Source organism: Osmerus mordax, chromosome 21 (assembly GCF_038355195.1).
Source record: "Osmerus mordax isolate fOsmMor3 chromosome 21, fOsmMor3.pri, whole genome shotgun sequence".
NCBI classification, from domain to species: Eukaryota; Metazoa; Chordata; class Actinopteri; order Osmeriformes; family Osmeridae; genus Osmerus; species Osmerus mordax.
In genome coordinates this window covers 11,190,315-11,206,698 of record NC_090070.1, presented here as the reverse complement: position 1 = coordinate 11,206,698, position 16,384 = coordinate 11,190,315, and the positions used below count along the sequence as shown (strand labels likewise).

The 16,384-nt window shown below is 47.8% G+C and overlaps 2 protein-coding genes and 1 long non-coding RNA gene across 3 annotated transcripts in view; all 3 read right to left on the bottom strand.

Moving 5' to 3' along the window:
* Positions 1-644: 644 nt before the first annotated feature.
* On the bottom strand, positions 645-9,298 carry xpnpep1 (X-prolyl aminopeptidase (aminopeptidase P) 1, soluble). The gene is made up of 20 exons (XM_067259136.1): positions 9,187-9,298; positions 7,770-7,888; positions 7,223-7,286; positions 6,677-6,781; positions 6,214-6,306; positions 5,795-5,938; positions 5,579-5,674; positions 4,816-4,897; positions 4,508-4,718; positions 4,288-4,377; positions 4,028-4,078; positions 3,856-3,914; positions 3,192-3,269; positions 2,974-3,045; positions 2,713-2,773; positions 2,537-2,606; positions 2,187-2,360; positions 1,920-1,996; positions 1,702-1,800; positions 645-1,150 (listed from the first exon to the last, which is right to left on the bottom strand). The coding sequence occupies exons 2-20, from the start codon at positions 7,884-7,886 to the stop codon at positions 1,031-1,033; spliced, it is 1,863 nt and encodes a 620-aa protein (XP_067115237.1). The 5' UTR covers positions 7,887-7,888; positions 9,187-9,298; the 3' UTR covers positions 645-1,030.
* A 268-nt stretch (positions 9,299-9,566) lies between these two features.
* Positions 9,567-10,979, bottom strand: LOC136965560 (uncharacterized). The gene is made up of 3 exons (XR_010879315.1): positions 10,910-10,979; positions 10,301-10,381; positions 9,567-10,055 (listed from the first exon to the last, which is right to left on the bottom strand). It is a non-coding gene; the product is annotated as an uncharacterized lncRNA (long non-coding RNA).
* Positions 10,980-12,978: 1,999 nt separating this feature from the next.
* Positions 12,979-16,384, bottom strand: part of cusr (Copper-only SOD repeat protein) — a 5,225-nt gene continuing 1,819 nt past the window's right edge. Inside the window, exons 2-6 of the mRNA XM_067259868.1 lie at positions 15,962-16,302; positions 15,233-15,332; positions 13,540-13,617; positions 13,353-13,436; positions 12,979-13,074 (exon numbers count right to left, since the gene is read on the bottom strand). Of these exons, the coding sequence (XP_067115969.1) occupies positions 12,979-13,074; positions 13,353-13,436; positions 13,540-13,617; positions 15,233-15,332; positions 15,962-16,302 (699 nt within the window). The remainder of the gene's footprint in view (positions 13,075-13,352; positions 13,437-13,539; positions 13,618-15,232; positions 15,333-15,961; positions 16,303-16,384) is intronic.

Below are 16,384 nucleotides of genomic sequence, written 5' to 3'. Positions count from 1 at the left end.
CAGACAGACTAAAACCTGTCGCCCTCATTTCCAGGCAGACTAAAACCTGTCGCCCTCATTTCCAGACAGACTAAAACATGTCGCCCTCATTTCCAGGCAGACTAAAACCTGTCGCCCTCATTTCCAGGCAGACTAAAACCTGTCGCCCTCATTTCCAGGCAGACTAAAACCTGTCGCCCTCATTTCCAGGCAGACTAAAACCTGTCGCCCTCATTTCCAGGCAGACTAAGAGAGCGCACGTGTACGAGAGAGCCGTGCGCAGCGTCGACCCGCTCCACCCGGTGGACGTCCGGGCGGTGAAGAGGTCCGCCAGCTTCAGGAACCCACTGGCTCTCTTCAGGAAGCAGGAAGTGCCCAAGGACAACTCCAGGATCTACTACATCTACAGCAACCCACTTCCTGTTGGGGTGGAGGAGGAGAGCAGCGCCACCTCTGGTCTGGAGGAGCGTGACCCGCTGCCCATGAGGGAGCTCACTATGGAGGACTACGCCATGGACCCCTCTAGTGGTGTCATCCTGGACCCGCCCAACTTCTACATGCAGCTTTAGATCGAGGTGGACTGTTCCACTTTAGAGGAGGGAGGGGACGGGTGTTTTGTTTCTTTTCATGCTGAATGAGGAATTAAGCATTATGTTGTTGTTTTTTTACAATGGATTTTTATTGAATCGTCATAAAACATTTGAAATGGTGTGCTTTACAAAAGAAGCCGAGAGAGAGGGAGAGAGAGAGAGAGAGGGAGCAGAAAGAGAGAGAGAGAGAGAGGGAGCAGAGAGAGAGAGAGAGAGAGAGAGAGAGAGAGAGAGAGGGAGCAGAGAGAGAGAGAGAGAGAGAGAGAGAGAGAGAGACAGAGAGAGAGAGCAGAGAGAGAGAGAGAGAGGGAGCAGAGAGAGAGAGAGCAGAGAGAGAGAGAGAGAGAGAGAGAGGGAGCAGAAAGAGAGAGAGCAGAAAGAGAGAGTTAATCACTGCAGAGCCATCCATGGATACCCTCAGGCGAATGATTGGATTAAATAAGAGTCAGTCAAAATACTCTTCAGGCGATTGGCTGGGTTTCCCTGATCAGCCACTCCAAGGCCTCCTTCCTGCCCTGCCTCTCCAGTTCTGCTCCAATCGTCTCACGGCATTGCCTGTGGTACTCATTCACCCAATTGCGCTGCAGGACAGAGAAGAGAGTCACAGTAAGCGCTCACATGATTGGCTGAATAGTAATAATTACAGTACTGTACAGTTTTGTTCTTGTGTATATCCAGTATATTCTTTTCCTCGTAAGACATGGTGTCTCACAGTACTTCCACATGTAACAAGTAAAACCACCACAGGTCACGGCACCTCAGAATGTGTAAGGCAAACTGTACGTTTCTCCTAGCGACAAATAAACAAGCGGTTCTAAATTTACATTACATTTACATTTAGTCATTTAGCAGACGCTCTTATCCAGAGCGACTTACAGTAAGTACAGGGACATTCCCCCGAGGCAAGTAGGGTGAAGTGCCTTGCCCAAGGACACAACGTCAGTTGGCATGACCGGGAATCGAACTGGCAACCTTCGGATTACTAGCCCGATTCCCTCACCACTCAGCCACCTGACTCCCCTAAATAAGCGACGCCTTCCTTCACAAACCGACTTCGAGACGGCAGGAGGGGGTGGATAAAGACACAGAGAAGAGGTCAGGTTTCTGACAGCGGGGGTCAACCGCCTCCCACCTCTTTCTGCGTCAGCAACTCTGTGTTCATCATCTTGACCTGGATGGGGACCAGGGTGAGGGCCTCGAAGGTCAAACTGCCTCTGTTCCTGTAGTTGTACTGAGGGGTAACACACACGCACACACACACACACACACGCACACACACGCACACGCGGATCATATAGCACCTATTATAGACTGTAGCTAGTGGTGTCTTAACGTAGGTACGGTTCTTACCTTGGGCTTGGCAGGGACCACAAGAACCACGTTCTCAATTCTGATTCCGAAAGAGCCGTCTTCATAGTACCCAGGTTCTGAAGAAGAACGTGAACGAATACATGATGGAGAAGACTTTGTTCTGTGTGTGTGTCATGTGACTGTGCTGTGTATGTGTCATGTGACTGTGCTCTGTGTGTGTGTGTCATATGACTGTGCTCTGTGTGTGTGTGTGTCATATGACTGTGCTCTGTGTGTGGCTGTAACCAGGAAGAGGAAGTGTCCCACCGTCGCTGACGATCATGCCGGCCTCCAGCGGCTCGTCGGCGAAGGTCTTGTAGCTGATGCCGCAGGGCCCCTCGTGCACGTTGAGGAAGCAGCCCACACCGTGCCCCGTGCCGTGCAGGTAGTCCAGCCCAGACTCCCACAGCGCCGCCCGGGCGAACGAATCCAACAAGTGGCCTAGAAGAGGGACATGGGGGGGGGGGGGAGGGGAGAAGGAGAAGAAGAAGAGAGGGATGATAAGGAGGAGGACAGAGGGCCAGAGAGGGGAAGAGGGAGTATAGGGAGAGAGGGAGGAGGAGAAATGGTCATGTTCCTGTCAGACGTGGAGGTTAGTGGAGAGCGGGGGGGCCTACCTTTGGTTCCGTTGGGGAAAACGGCGGCAGTGACGGCTATGTGTCCCTTCAGAACATAGGTGAAGCATTCCTTTCAAACACACAAACACACAGTTAGACAAATACAGGGTCTGACCAAAACATGGTTTCGTTTTTAACACGAGTAACTCGGAGGACGTTCTAGAAGCTCCCGTTACCTTCTCGTAAGCAGAGGGCGTTCCAAAGTGCACGGTACGGGTGACGTCGGTGGTGCCGTCACTGAAGGGAGAGACACAGTCACAACCACAGTCACATGCAGCTCATTCACGCCTTCCCTTTATCCTACTTCCTCCATCGCTCTCTCCACCAAGCTATCCCTCCCTCCCTATGTCCCCTCCCTCCTTCCATCCACCAAGCTATCCCTCCCTCCCCTCCATCCACCAAGCTATCCCTCCCTCCCCCCCAGCTGTTAGTCTCACGTGTACTGGGCTCCAGAGTCTAGCAAGTAGACCTCGTTGAGGGACAGCGTTCTGTTGGTCTCAGGCAGGGGTCTGGGGGGAGACACAACACCAACACGTGTCACCCTAACATCCCACCACTACACAACCGGAACATTCCACCAAGCAACGTCACAAACTCTATATGACAGAGCTGTGATTGTGCGGGGGGGGGGGGGGGTGTGTGTGTGTGCTGGTACCTGTAGTGGATGATGGCCCCGTTGGGGCCCACACTGGAGATGGAGGGGAAACTCAGGCCCACAAAGTCCTTCTGTTGGCTGATCGAGACACACACACACGTTGAGACCCACAGTGAACACAGTGAGTATTTTAAGCTGCTGCAGTTCCCTGAACAGTCCAGCGGGTGGCGATAGAACTCCGGTCGCAGCAAAATTACGGAGCCCAGAGAAACTTGTGTTGAGGAGTTTACATGTTCAAATGTTGGGGGGGGATCAAGGAATAAGTATAATAGAAGAGGACATATGATTTATGTGTGTGTGTGTGCGTGTGTGTGTGAGACAGAGACTCACCTGCGTGTGTGTGTGTGAGACAGAGAGACTCACCTGCGTGTGTGTGTGTGAGACAGAGAGACTCACCTGCGTGTGTGTGTGTGTGTGAGACAGAGAGACTCACCTGCGTGTGTGTGTGTGTGTGAGACAGAGAGACTCACCTGCGTGTGTGTGTGTGTGTGTGAGACAGAGAGACTCACCTGTGTGTGTGTGTGTGTGTGAGACAGAGAGACTCACCTGTGTGTGTGTGTGTGTGTGAGACAGAGAGACTCACCTGCGTGTGTGTGTGTGTGTGTGTGTGTGTGTGTGTGTGTGTGTGTGTGTGTGTGTGTGTGTGTGCATGAGAGAGACTCACCTGCGTAATTCCTCTGCCTTATCTGCAGCAGAGATCTCCGTCACTGTGCCCTTTGGAATCTATAAGACAGTAAATAACCCGGTCGTCACGCCAACAACAAGGCATAGTCCAGACACCTGGTTACTAATTCCTGTTAGCTTGAGAGGAGATTGAAACTGAAGTGTGTGATCACCTCTTTCTCCAGCCAGCCAAACAGCTCGCACAGGGCCACAGCATCCTTGATCTGTCAGAGAGAAAAACTACAAATTAAGACTGTAAAATTGTATTATTTGTATTATTGTTTAATTGTACATACATGACTTTATAGTCACCTTACCTCGTTTTAGACCGTACAATGACAATATTAATATTATGTGATATTTGTTATTATCTTTACAGTGTAATGGGTTCAGTAGGTCGTGTTTGTGCCCACAGAGGTCAAAGGTCACTCACATGGGCCATCTTCATGCCCTGGATCTCGGTGGTGTTCTTGACGGCTTTGGCGAGACAGAGGGGGGTGTAGGGGATGGGGGAGCGGTGGGCCTGGACACACACACACACACACATTACAAACCCAACACCTCGACACCTCCCCTACAAAACCCACAAGTTGACAATCACCCCGAGACGGCGGCCATTTTGTGCCTGTCCGGCGGCAGTTGCTCCCTCTCACCTTGGGGATGACCTGCGTGAGGGCGCAGCTGGCCTTGTCGCAGATCCACACCTTGTCCTTGGGCCCCAGCGCGGCGCACACCGCCTGCAGCTCAGTAAACACCGCCTCGTAGGGGAGGGGCTTCACGCTAAGCTCCGCCCTGATGGGCGTGTCCAGCTCCAGGTGCCGGCGAACTGCAGGGGCCTCCAGGCGCTTCTGGTCTACAAACAGCCTACGGGACGTGTCCGAGGTCACAAAACAGCTCTATCTAGTCCTCTGTGGAGGCTAAGAGATCCTCCGATCTGAGTGAGTTCAGGGGGAGGGGTTACCGTATCGTTGCCATCCCTACGATGGCGTACGCAAAGAACACGGGGTTGTACTCTATGTCTGAGCCTCGGAGGTTGAAAAGCCCTGGAGGAAGAGAGGAAGAGTGGATGAGAGAGAGAGAAAGAGAGAGAAAGAGAGAGAGAAGGACAGAGACAGAGACAGAATGGGTGAAAGAAAGAAAATGAGAGAGAAATGGTGAAAGGGATTCTTCCAAACATTCTACCAAACAACAAAAGGCATCTCCAGATCTTCCGTGACTTTGCACCGTATGATTCCTGCACCCCCTCAACCTAGGCCTGAGCATCGCTCCTGTGATCAGTCGTCCCATTTTTGGCTTTCCTCATCGCAGTGCCTGAGCAAATCCCTCCATATTTAGCCCCCTCTTGTCTAAATGTAACCCGACAGCAATCACCAATCAGCATGCTACTAATTAGCCCAAACACTGGAGCCAGCCAATCAGCCAGGAGAGGTCGTTAGGGTCGGTTAACGAGGCCCTCACAGGCATAGACCAGGACACCCTGCAGGGACCCCGGCAGGGTACCCTCCCGGGGTCCTTGGATCGTGATGCGGTGTCAACACATTGGGGTTACGTAACCGTGGCGACGTGTGTGTGCGTGTGTGATGTCACTCTTATAACGATTTCACATGACACTGCGCTACATAATAGCATAAAAAAGGGCATAGTTGTCACTAATCTTTCAAATAAAAGCTTGACTTTGAGCCAAGGATGATTATTTGGAAATCATGCGTGCAGGAGGGTCCTACATGCGATCTCATCCAGCGCCGTGGCAACGAAGCAGCTGATCTTCCTCTCGGCCATCTTGGATCTCAGGGCGGTGATCTTGTCCTGCCAGCTCATACCTGCAGACCAGTCGAGAGAGAAACGCAGGGTCAACAAACTCCATCTTGGCTCCGGATGTTTTTCAAGTTTCATTTTTATTCATGTGTGTGTGTGTGTGTGTGTGTGTGTGTGGTGCTGACCTGTGTACCCCAAGCCCAGGGTGATGAGCTGGGTGCTGGGTCTGGCTGGTCGGTCTTCCCAGATAGCATCTATCAGGTTCTCCTGCACGGCCACCAGACGGTGACCAGCGCCGGTCAAAGCCTTGTTCATGTTCTTCCACTGGTCTGGAACACACACACACACACACAGACAATGTACATAACTGCCAACAAGTCGCATATTGCTTCACGTTTTATACCGCGCCATTTCTCTGTTTTAGCAGACGCTTTCCATCCAAAGCATCGTACATGCTGTGCAAACAGGAAGTGCAGCATATAACCACGGCCTGGTCTACAGTACAGCTGTAACAGTAGTCCAGAGGTCAGAGCCCAGGAGTGGCCTGTGTCTGACAGCAGGTGAAGGTGCATGATGATGATGATGATGAGGAGAGATCTACTACCTGCAGCGATTATCCAGGGGTCCACGCCTACTTTGGAGTTCTCAGGGAGAACACTGATGAGCCAGTCCTCCTGACTGGGAGTCTCCTTCAGACCTGGACACACACACACACACACACACACACAGACACAGACACACACACACACACACACACACAGACACACACACACACACAGACACACACACAGACACACAGACACACACACACACACACAGACACACACACACAGACACACACACACACACAGACACACACACACACAGCCTTTAAAGACTGGACTTTGGTGGAAGAGTTCTGTGGGAGACTTTACTAAAGCAGTAAAAAGTCACGCACAGCACAGAGTAGAGAACAGTGTAGCAGAGTGAATCAGAATCAGAATCTGCTCAGAATCTGCTCAGAATCTGAGCAGATTCTGAGCAGATTCTGAGCAGAGTGAATCTAAGCAGAGTGAATCTGAGCGTACCCATCTTCATGAGGGTCCAATTGTTGTCCATCTGCTGAGTGGCCTGCAGGAAGTAGCGTCCATCCGTCCACATAGCAGCATGCTGCTCTGTAACGATGGCTGTACCTGGGGGGAGGGGGTAGAGAGAGAGAGAGAGAGGCCTACAGTAAGCTTTAACTGGAAACAAATGAAAGGGTCCAATTTGTAACTCACCCCCCCCCCCTCCCCCCTGTTAGAGAACCTCCACGTCTCTTATTCATCTCCGCGTGAGGCAGGACAAAAAAAAACAGGAAAGGCAAGTCGGACGCCGACGGTCTGGTAGCGGGGCCACCAATGAGACTCGTGTTTTTTTTTGTTCTCATCTCGGTTGTCTCTTGACCCCCTCTGTAACTCTGTAATCAGACCCAGGGGCCCGGGGCTGGGGCCTGGGCATGAAGCACACACACACACTTACAGGTCTTGTAAAGACCAGGACAGTCTGGGTAACCTGAGGCTGCAGGGGAGCGTGTCGTGGACACACACATTCACACACACACACACATTCACACACACACACACACACAATACCTGCTGAGCCATTGAACCCGCAAATAAATTCCCGTCGGCAGTCACATGGAGCGATGTATTCACTCTGTGGAAGGGGCGGTGGGGAGGGGGGAGAGGGTGGTGGGGAGGGGGGAGAGGGCAGTGGTGAGGGTGGAGGAGAAGGGTGAGGCAGAATTATTAGTAATCAGTATTTGTTCAGTGAAGTAAGACATTTTAATGACCCTCCTCTCATCACATCTCCTATAAACACGAAGCAGGAGAGGGGAATGATCACAAGGACAAGCATTAAGGAGAGAGAGTGTGTTCAAGAGCGTGTGTGTGTTCTCTGGTATTCCGTGTGTAGGTGTATGTGTGCGTGGTACCTGTGTGTGTGTGTGTGTGCGCATGTATGTGTGTGTGTGTGTGTATGTGTGTTCTCTGGTATTCTCTGTAGATGTATGTGTGCATGGTAGCTGTACGTGTGTGTGTACATGTGTGTGTGTACATGTGTGTGTGTGTACATGTGTGTGTGTACATGTGTGTGTGTGTGTACATGTGTGTGTGTGTGTACATGTGTGTGTGTGCCTACCTGGTGTGCGTCCCCTGAGGGGACGATGTAGGCCTGGATGGGCTCCGTCAGGTACTTGCTGTTCCTCATGGCCTGACGGAGCTGCCTCAGCAGCTCCGTCGTGATCTTTGGGGACATGTCTGACACACACACACACACACACACACGCACACACACACACAGGTCCCACACACACACACACACGTGAGAAATCTCTTCACTGTTCGTGAGGCAGATGACTGACACACTGGTCAACAACAGAGATGGTCGTCATGGCACCAGAGTAGGCCAAAAGCCTACAAGCTTAAACAAGACCACAACTACCAGACTGACTGACTACCATGACTACAGAGGCTGCGCCTTGTTAGCCTTCTATGATATTTCACCGACAAAAACGATTAAAAAGAAACTATATGACAACCTAATGCCATGGTAAGAACCGTAATTGAGGTATATATTAGTAATTACCGGAATCCAATGAGCCCATGTTGTCTCCTGCAGTGACAGAGGATGTGCCTGTATCTGTGTGGTTAACGTGTCGCTCAAAGTCGTACTTCTCTGGATCTTTCACCTTTAGCTAGCCTGTACGTCTTAACTTGCTGAGTAAGTATAACTCAGTCACACCCATCGCTAATGAATAACAGATTACAATTCTGACAGTGGAGATATTAAAACGGTTCACTTTAATGCACTATCCTATTATTAAAAAATATATATTAACCCCGACTAAAATGATGCATGTTATGCATGACAAGACACAAATCGATACAGTTTGCTGATATAAAGTGGATAGTTAAATATCGTCACTTTCATCACAGCGCAAGATGGTTTTAAAAATCACCGATGGAGTTGCAGCCAATGAAACACACAAGAGCATCGATGAGCTCAGCGATTGGTTGGCTAAAAGAGCGATTGTTGTTTACCTCCATGGCAGAGAATCTGTTACCGCTTATACGGTTCCAAGCTGGCTAATAACTTGATTTAGTTTGACGAATGATTTCACGGTATCAAACTATAATACTGCTGTTAATGCCTTTTGTAAAATGCTTATAAAACTGTAATTTACATAACATGCCTCTGCGACGCACATGCCTCTGCAACGAGGTTGTTGTTTTGTAGGTGTGGCAGGATAATATGTAAACTGCACGTAAAGTTAAGCAAACTGGCAAGAAAAATGCGTAGTCACATTCGTTATTGGAGTAATTTCCCGTTTTTGCATTCAACGAGATTGAAGACCTTGAGAAAATCGTTTTCGTAAACAGGCGTGTGATACTCCATGTTAGCATCTAGCTTAGCTAGCACGCGATCGTGTCTTCCAAATGACAACACGGTTTCCAGTCCCATTCATTGCTCACCCTCATCGCACTACCGTTCCCTTTTTATAAACTTGCAAAACAGCGTCGGGGTGTGTTGTGGCTTACTAAATGTGTCCATTTACCTTTGAACGTGATTCTTGCGTTTCAAACAATCTTTCAACAGCTATTCCTTGTATTAGTTTACAATGCAGGAGCCTTCCATACCATCGTTGACGTTCTGGTGACTTGGTCACGTGACATGAGTATCTTCCAGTAGTTTGGCAGAAAAGAGGACTCGCCTCTTTTCATTGAAAAAAATATGGTAAACACGAAAAATTATTATAAAATAGCCTGGAGCAAAAAATAACAGCAGTTTTATTAATCGGAACCAACAATTCAAATATTTTGTCCTTCACGTCTAATCAAAGAGCATACGACCATACCGTTTTGTATATGTTTTACTTAGCCTATTTAACACACATGACTTTAAAACGAATTGCTCAAATGGGAACATGGCATTCATCCAAATCAATAAAAAAATGTGTATATACAATTAAAAATTGCACAATTTACATAATGAGTTTAAAGAGCACTGAAAGATATTTGGCAGAAAATAACAATGTGCAATGTCATAGACAAGACATACTGTCCCCCACAAACCCCATGAGGAATGAATATTTACATATATATTCAAAATTCAATAACCATCTTTAACAGCTAATCTAAAAAAAAACACACACAAATAAACAGATCTATAAACAGACAATTTGCTGTCCATTAAATGATGATTAAGTCTGATTAAGACAATTATTATCATTGTTATTATTATTACTAAGACTACAGTTAAGTTTAGAAAAAATCCCACCACACACAGTGAGTCAGTGTTTTCTCTGTGACGGAGGCCAGGTGAGGTTTAGGGAAGTGTGTTATAGCTGAGTCAGGGACCACAAGATGAAGGTGGCAGCTGTCAGCCACACCACAACACACCTGCATGGTTTCAGTCCTCCACTCCCTGACAACGGAGACATGGTGTTAGCTGACAACCTGTCACATGACATTTACTTGACATCGGTTTTTTTTACTTGACTCTATTAGGTCCATTTGAAATGTGTAAATATATATAAAAATATGTATAGTAAATGTACTATTATACTATAATAAACCTAAAAACATACATGTTCTGGTATAGTTTTGCAGCAAACAGATGGGGTGAGACGGTGGTAAATGCATTTTAGTGACATCTCCAGACATGCTTACTAGAACAGGCTGAAGTCTGTTTGTACACTCCCATCTTGTTGCTGTCTTTGACGGCGTGTAACTTCTCCGCTGCCACCTCACCTATGTGGGGAAGATAGAGGGAGGCAATCAAAAAATCCTCCAGGAGACTGAATGAGTTATTGAGATCAGTGGGTTGGGTTACAGTGTGTGTGTGTCTGTGTGTCTGTGTGTTCGTCTACGTGTTGATGTGTGTGTGAGAGAAAGAGAGAGAGTGTGTTTTCTCTGTTTCTGTACAAAAGAAGTCTTTCACGCTGTTTTGTCTGAGCGCTACAAGGACATAGAGGACTGCCTCTTCCTATACTGTGTGTGTGTGTGTGTATCCGCTCCTCTCCCTGTTTATACTCTAAACACTGGTTTCTGGTAACTGAACCAGAGACCAGTCTGGGTCACTGAAGACCTTTTGAATGTGCAGAGCTGTCCATTGTATGGACACACACAGGACCCCATCTATCCACCTGTCCGACAGGGCAGATCACAGTGTGAGAGAAACAAAATCTTGCGTACCAGTCTTCCTGCTCTGATACGGTTTCTGAACGGCTTGTAAACAACCCTGTACCCTCAATGGTCAGATATTGAACGTTGTCGTACCTGCGACCATGAAGCTGACTTGTTGGCAGTCTCTGTTGGTCCGAGGTGATCCAGATAGGATGGTCACTCTGGACATTCTCACCTCCAGAACCTCCGACACCCTCTTACGGAAGTCATACCTGCACGCAGTAAGGACAAGGTGGTAAACTAACAGGCTGAAATATTTGAAATATATCGGTTTGACAGGGTGTCCCTAACTGAAGAGGGACACAAAGAGAAAAAGGGAAAGAGAAAATGAGCAAGATATGGGGATAAAGAAAGAGAAAGAGAGACACTAATGGAGACGGCGTGAGAATGTGTCTGGGTAGATTGACTGATAAATTGATTGTGTGAGTTGAGTTACGCAACCGGTAACCGTGGTGACATCTGGGACATTTTAAAAACAACCGAGAGTGTTCTATTTTCCAGGAGATTGAGAGGACATTTGATTAGACTATTTCCTTGTGATAATTTGAACAAAGCTGTCATGTTTGTTAGATTGATTGATTTAATTGATGACCTTGAAAGTATGACATTGCTAAGAGACTAAGAGTAGCTTTTCATTTCACACAGCCCATAAAAAAGTTATTCAGGAAATGTGAAGGTAAACATACCTTTCACATGGTCTAAAATCACAACACCCTCACAACATGTCCTCTGACATATCTGCCACTACACTGAGTCTAAGATCAAGGCGAGGATGGGTTCCTGTCAGGTCGGCGAGAGGTCAGTCTCACCTACTGAAGGACGTCACGTTGGGGAAGAACTGATCTGCAGAAGGGGATGCTGGGAGAATGTTGGCGCATGCCAGGAGGTCCGGCGGGCTCCAGAGGACCAGAGACCTGTAGACCACTACGACCACAACAAACAGATGCATGATCGTGGACACAAAGACAGAACAGAGATACACAACCATAGACACACTAAACCGTTGACACACAAAACCATAGACACACAAAACCATAGACACACAAAACCATAGACACACAAAACCATTGACACACAAAACCATAGACACACAAAACCGTTGACACACAAAACCGTTGACACACAAAACTATAGAAACACAAAACCGTTGACTCACAAAACCATATACACACAAAACCATAGACACACAAAACCGTTGACAATCAACAGACAGACGCACAGCCACAAACACACAAGAGACGAGCAAAACGACAGGCAAATCTTCTGAAAAGGGTCTCAGATATTGAGTTGTAGGTTTTGTAGTTTCATCTATCTGTGTCGGTTGTAGTAATCGTTAAAGTTGAATGCGGTTAGAGTTCACTGATCGTCTCAAAGAACATTGATAATGCTACTCTCTTACACCCTTAGTTATATCAAGTTTCAAGTTCATTGTAATTTGTAACAAGTATGGGTACATTATAATTATTTGTCCCTAATCCTTTTAGCAGTCAATCTAAAAAAAAATCTAAAATCTAAAAACCTTTTTTTATCGTGCCGTGTCTGCGTATCTGGGTGGGTGTCAGGTGTTTGTGTTCTACAGTTGTGTTTGTTTAAAACGCTGCAGTTTCCATGGTTTTCCAGCAGAGCTTTGCTGCTTTTGATGCGTGATTCAGCGCTTTCATCCCTTCACCCGGTTGGCTGCGTGTTACCTGTGAGGTCTCCGGCCAGTTGCAGGCTAGTGTCGGTGTACAGCTGCCTCTCCACCAGGCTGACCTTCCCCTGGCGAGCCGTCAGGTCTCCCACCTCACAGGACAGGGCGTTGTCACGGGAACAGCTAGAACTCTGAGAAGAGAAACGAACAACAACAAAAACAAACTGTAACTGACTTGCTCTTCCATTCGCCTGAAAGTGGGCTTACATTTTAACATTTTATTTATTTAGCAGACAGTTTTACCAAAAGCAACTCACAAAAACTACAAATAACATCCACAGCGAATGATCTCGGACACGAAGTGCGCAGGTCTAAAAGTATTCCAGGGAAAGGAGCCCAGGGAACGTCTTGTCTTTTCCAGACAGACAGCGCAACCAAAACATATCATATAACAATTCCGACAACAGTGTAACAATAACAACATCGTATATCAACTGCAACGTCGAAAAAAACACACACAAAAACCCAACGACTACTCATTGTCTGCTAGGAGTGTTGGGTGGGCCTGGTCCTTCCACAGCCCAGGATCTGGACCCACTGTGCTGCAGTGTGATACTGTTACATATTCCTTTTGATCAAATAATGACACAGAGTCATCGGATTCAAAGAAAGTACAATAGTTTAATTCTTGCCAGCAAGGAGACAAGTTTGGTCGCGATACAAAGTTGTCTGGATTCTTTAGGATCCCTTCTTATTCTAATGTGCTCGTGCGCGTGTGTGCGTGTCGCCGTCTCTTGAGTGGAAAGTTACAACGGTTCTGACCTTTCTAGGCTGACCAGCTGGCTTACTTAGTACAGATAAGGCTAAGCATATATTACATCCTTCATTTCTCTGACAGATACTCACCGAGGGCTCCATGTTGAAGGGGTTGTAAGTGGTTCCTTCAGGACTACAGTGACGGTCTAGGATGGACCAGAAAGCAGTGGAGACCTGGAAGAAGCAGAGACAGTGTCCTTTACAGCCCCTCAATGTGTGTGTGTGTGTGTGTGTGTGTGTGGATGTGTGTGTGTGCCTTCAGCAGACGGAGACTCACGTTTTTTATCTGTGACAAACGGAAGTCAACCTCCAGTGTGACGTCACTGTAGCTCCCATCAGTAAACGTCTGCTGGGACTGAAGCCACAATTAACAGTTAGACCACCCTCCTCGGGGACTGGTTACATTACTATCTAGGACCGGTTAGATTACTATCTAGGACCAGTTAGATTACTATCTAGGACCGGTTAGATTACTATCTAGGACCAGTTAGATTACTATCTAGGACCGGTTAGATTACTATCTAGGACCGGTTAGATTACTATCTAGGACCGGTTAGATTACTATCTAGGACCGGTTAGATTACTATCTAGGACCAGTTAGATTACTATCTAGGACCGGTTAGATTACTATCTAGGACCAGTTAGATTACTATCTAGGACCGGTTAGATTACTATCTAGGACCGGTTAGATTACTATCTAGGACCGGTTAGATTACTATCTAGGACCAGTTAGATTACTATCTAGGACCGGTTAGATTACTATCTAGGACCGGTTAGATTACTATCTAGGACCAGTTAGATTACTATCTAGGACCGGTTAGATTACTATCTAGGACCAGTTAGATTACTATCTAGGACCAGTTAGATTACTATCTAGGACCGGTTAGATTACTATCTAGGACCAGTTAGATTACTATCTAGGACCGGTTAGATTACTATCTAGGACCAGTTAGATTACTATCTAGGACCGGTTAGATTACTATCTAGGACCGGTTAGATTACTATCTAGGACCAGTTAGATTACTATCTAGGACCGGTTACTCAACCATCCAACACCAGTTAGACTACTGTCTAAAACCAGTTACACAACCTTCCAACACAAGTTAGACCATTTATAACCAGTTACACAACATTTCACCAAGGTTATAAACTGAACTATCACTATGAACATGCAGCTGGATAAACAACTACAAATGATGTGCAGCTCTATCTGAAATCAGCTGTAACAAAAATATCTTATATTTAATCAGAGCACACATTTGAGCTTCTGTCTGTCTAGTAGGAAGGCTGTGTGGGGGTGGGTGTGGGTGTGGGGGCGGGGGCGGGGGTGGGGGTGTGGGGGCGGGGGTGGGGGTGGGGCTGCCAGATACAGCTGTTCTTTTGGGATGCGTGTCTACGTTGAGAGGAGGGACAGTGAGGAGTGGTATGGAGGGTGTCAGTGTGTGTGTGCTTGTGTCTGTCTGTATTGTAGATGTGTGGTGTGATATGATGAACTAATACAACATGATGCCACAACACCTGTCCAATACTAACCCCCCTCCTCCCCTCGACCCTTTCTCCCTTCCCCTCCCCTCTCCCCTTCCTCCCCTCCCTTCTCCCCTTCCTCCCCTCTCCCGACCCCTGTAATGAATTCACGGTCACTGCACGGTGAATAAATACACGGCCACGTTTTCCTGGCAGCTAAAGTGTGGCGCTGGGCTCCTGGTTTGGTACTGAGTCACGTCTCGCCAAGCGTCCAAACTCAAACCCTTTGCGTTCTGAACATGTCTTGTCATTGGCCGGGTTTCCCAGAATCTGGGAAACCCTGCCATTTTGTGTTGCGTGCTCGCTAGCACCCAACAGAGCAGGGCACTGCGTACATCGACAGAGGAACTGTATGTTTAATTTAGCACTCTTCAACGATGCTAAGATGTGTTTTAAAACTGTAAATGTTCAATATCGGGGGGTTTTCCCGATATATATATACGTACCAACTTAACTGTCCCATTCAGTGTGTTGACGAAGTCAGCCTTGGCATAGACCCTGTGTCCGTCCGTTGAGTTATCAGCTGTGATGTCTGCACACTGCATCCTATGGGCCACAACACACCCTGAATGACATCCCAATTACATGCACACCGCCTATGCTAACGCCAAGATGAATTCATGATTTTCGTTACACAGTTTTATTACTTTGATATTTTTTAAACGCATTGCTTTTTTTTTTTCATTGATTACCTCAATCATTATTAGAGACTTTATCTGCTGACTGTTTGTTAATTAACTACTTAAACTGTAGTATTTGTTCAACATGTCTGTTCAGTAATTTGGTTTCTTGTTTCTCACCAGATATCTCTGATTAAAAGCAGAAGTCAACGTGTATTTCTGCTCTCTATTTCTGCTTTAACATCAAAACCTCAAAATATCAACATAAACACACGTTTTGTTCTCAGAAAGGCTGCACACACATAAACACATGCTGTGTATTGTTCACTAACCCACACGCACGCTTTGTTGTTGTCCTCTCTCTCACCCCTGGCCTCTATCTCTCCACTTCCCCTCCCTCCCTCCCTCCCTCCCTCCCTCCCTCCCTCCCTCCCTCCCTCCCTCCCTCCCTCCCTCCCTCCCTCCCTCCCTCCCTCCCTCCCTCCCTCCCTCCCTCCCTCCCTCCCTCCCTCCCTCCCTCCCTCCCTCCTGCTCATACTCCAGTCCTCCGCTCACCTGGATCCGTTGGCGTAGTGGATCACCAGCGACCTCCCGACAATGCTGTTGGGTCCTGTCACCGGCAGATTCCCATCCATGTACTGCCTCTGCAGCTGGTCAAGACCGGTCAGCAAGCCAAACTTCCCACTGACGTCCCCTATCTCGTACTGGTCCACCGTGCCAGTTCCTGGGGTGGGCGAGGCGGATATGTCAACCGAGAACGGGTTGAAGTGACCCATGACGCTGGCGTCGGAGCAGGGCAGGGCGGAGATGCTGTGCATTGTGGGAAGCTTGTGGACGTGGTAGCCCCCCGCTCTGGCGGCGAGGCCCGACAGGGAGACGCTGACGACCGTGGGCCCCTGAGGAACCAACCGGAAGAACCCGATTTGGCCACCGGAGGCCTTTGGAGGGCCGAACCACGGGCCAGTCCTCGCCGCGAGG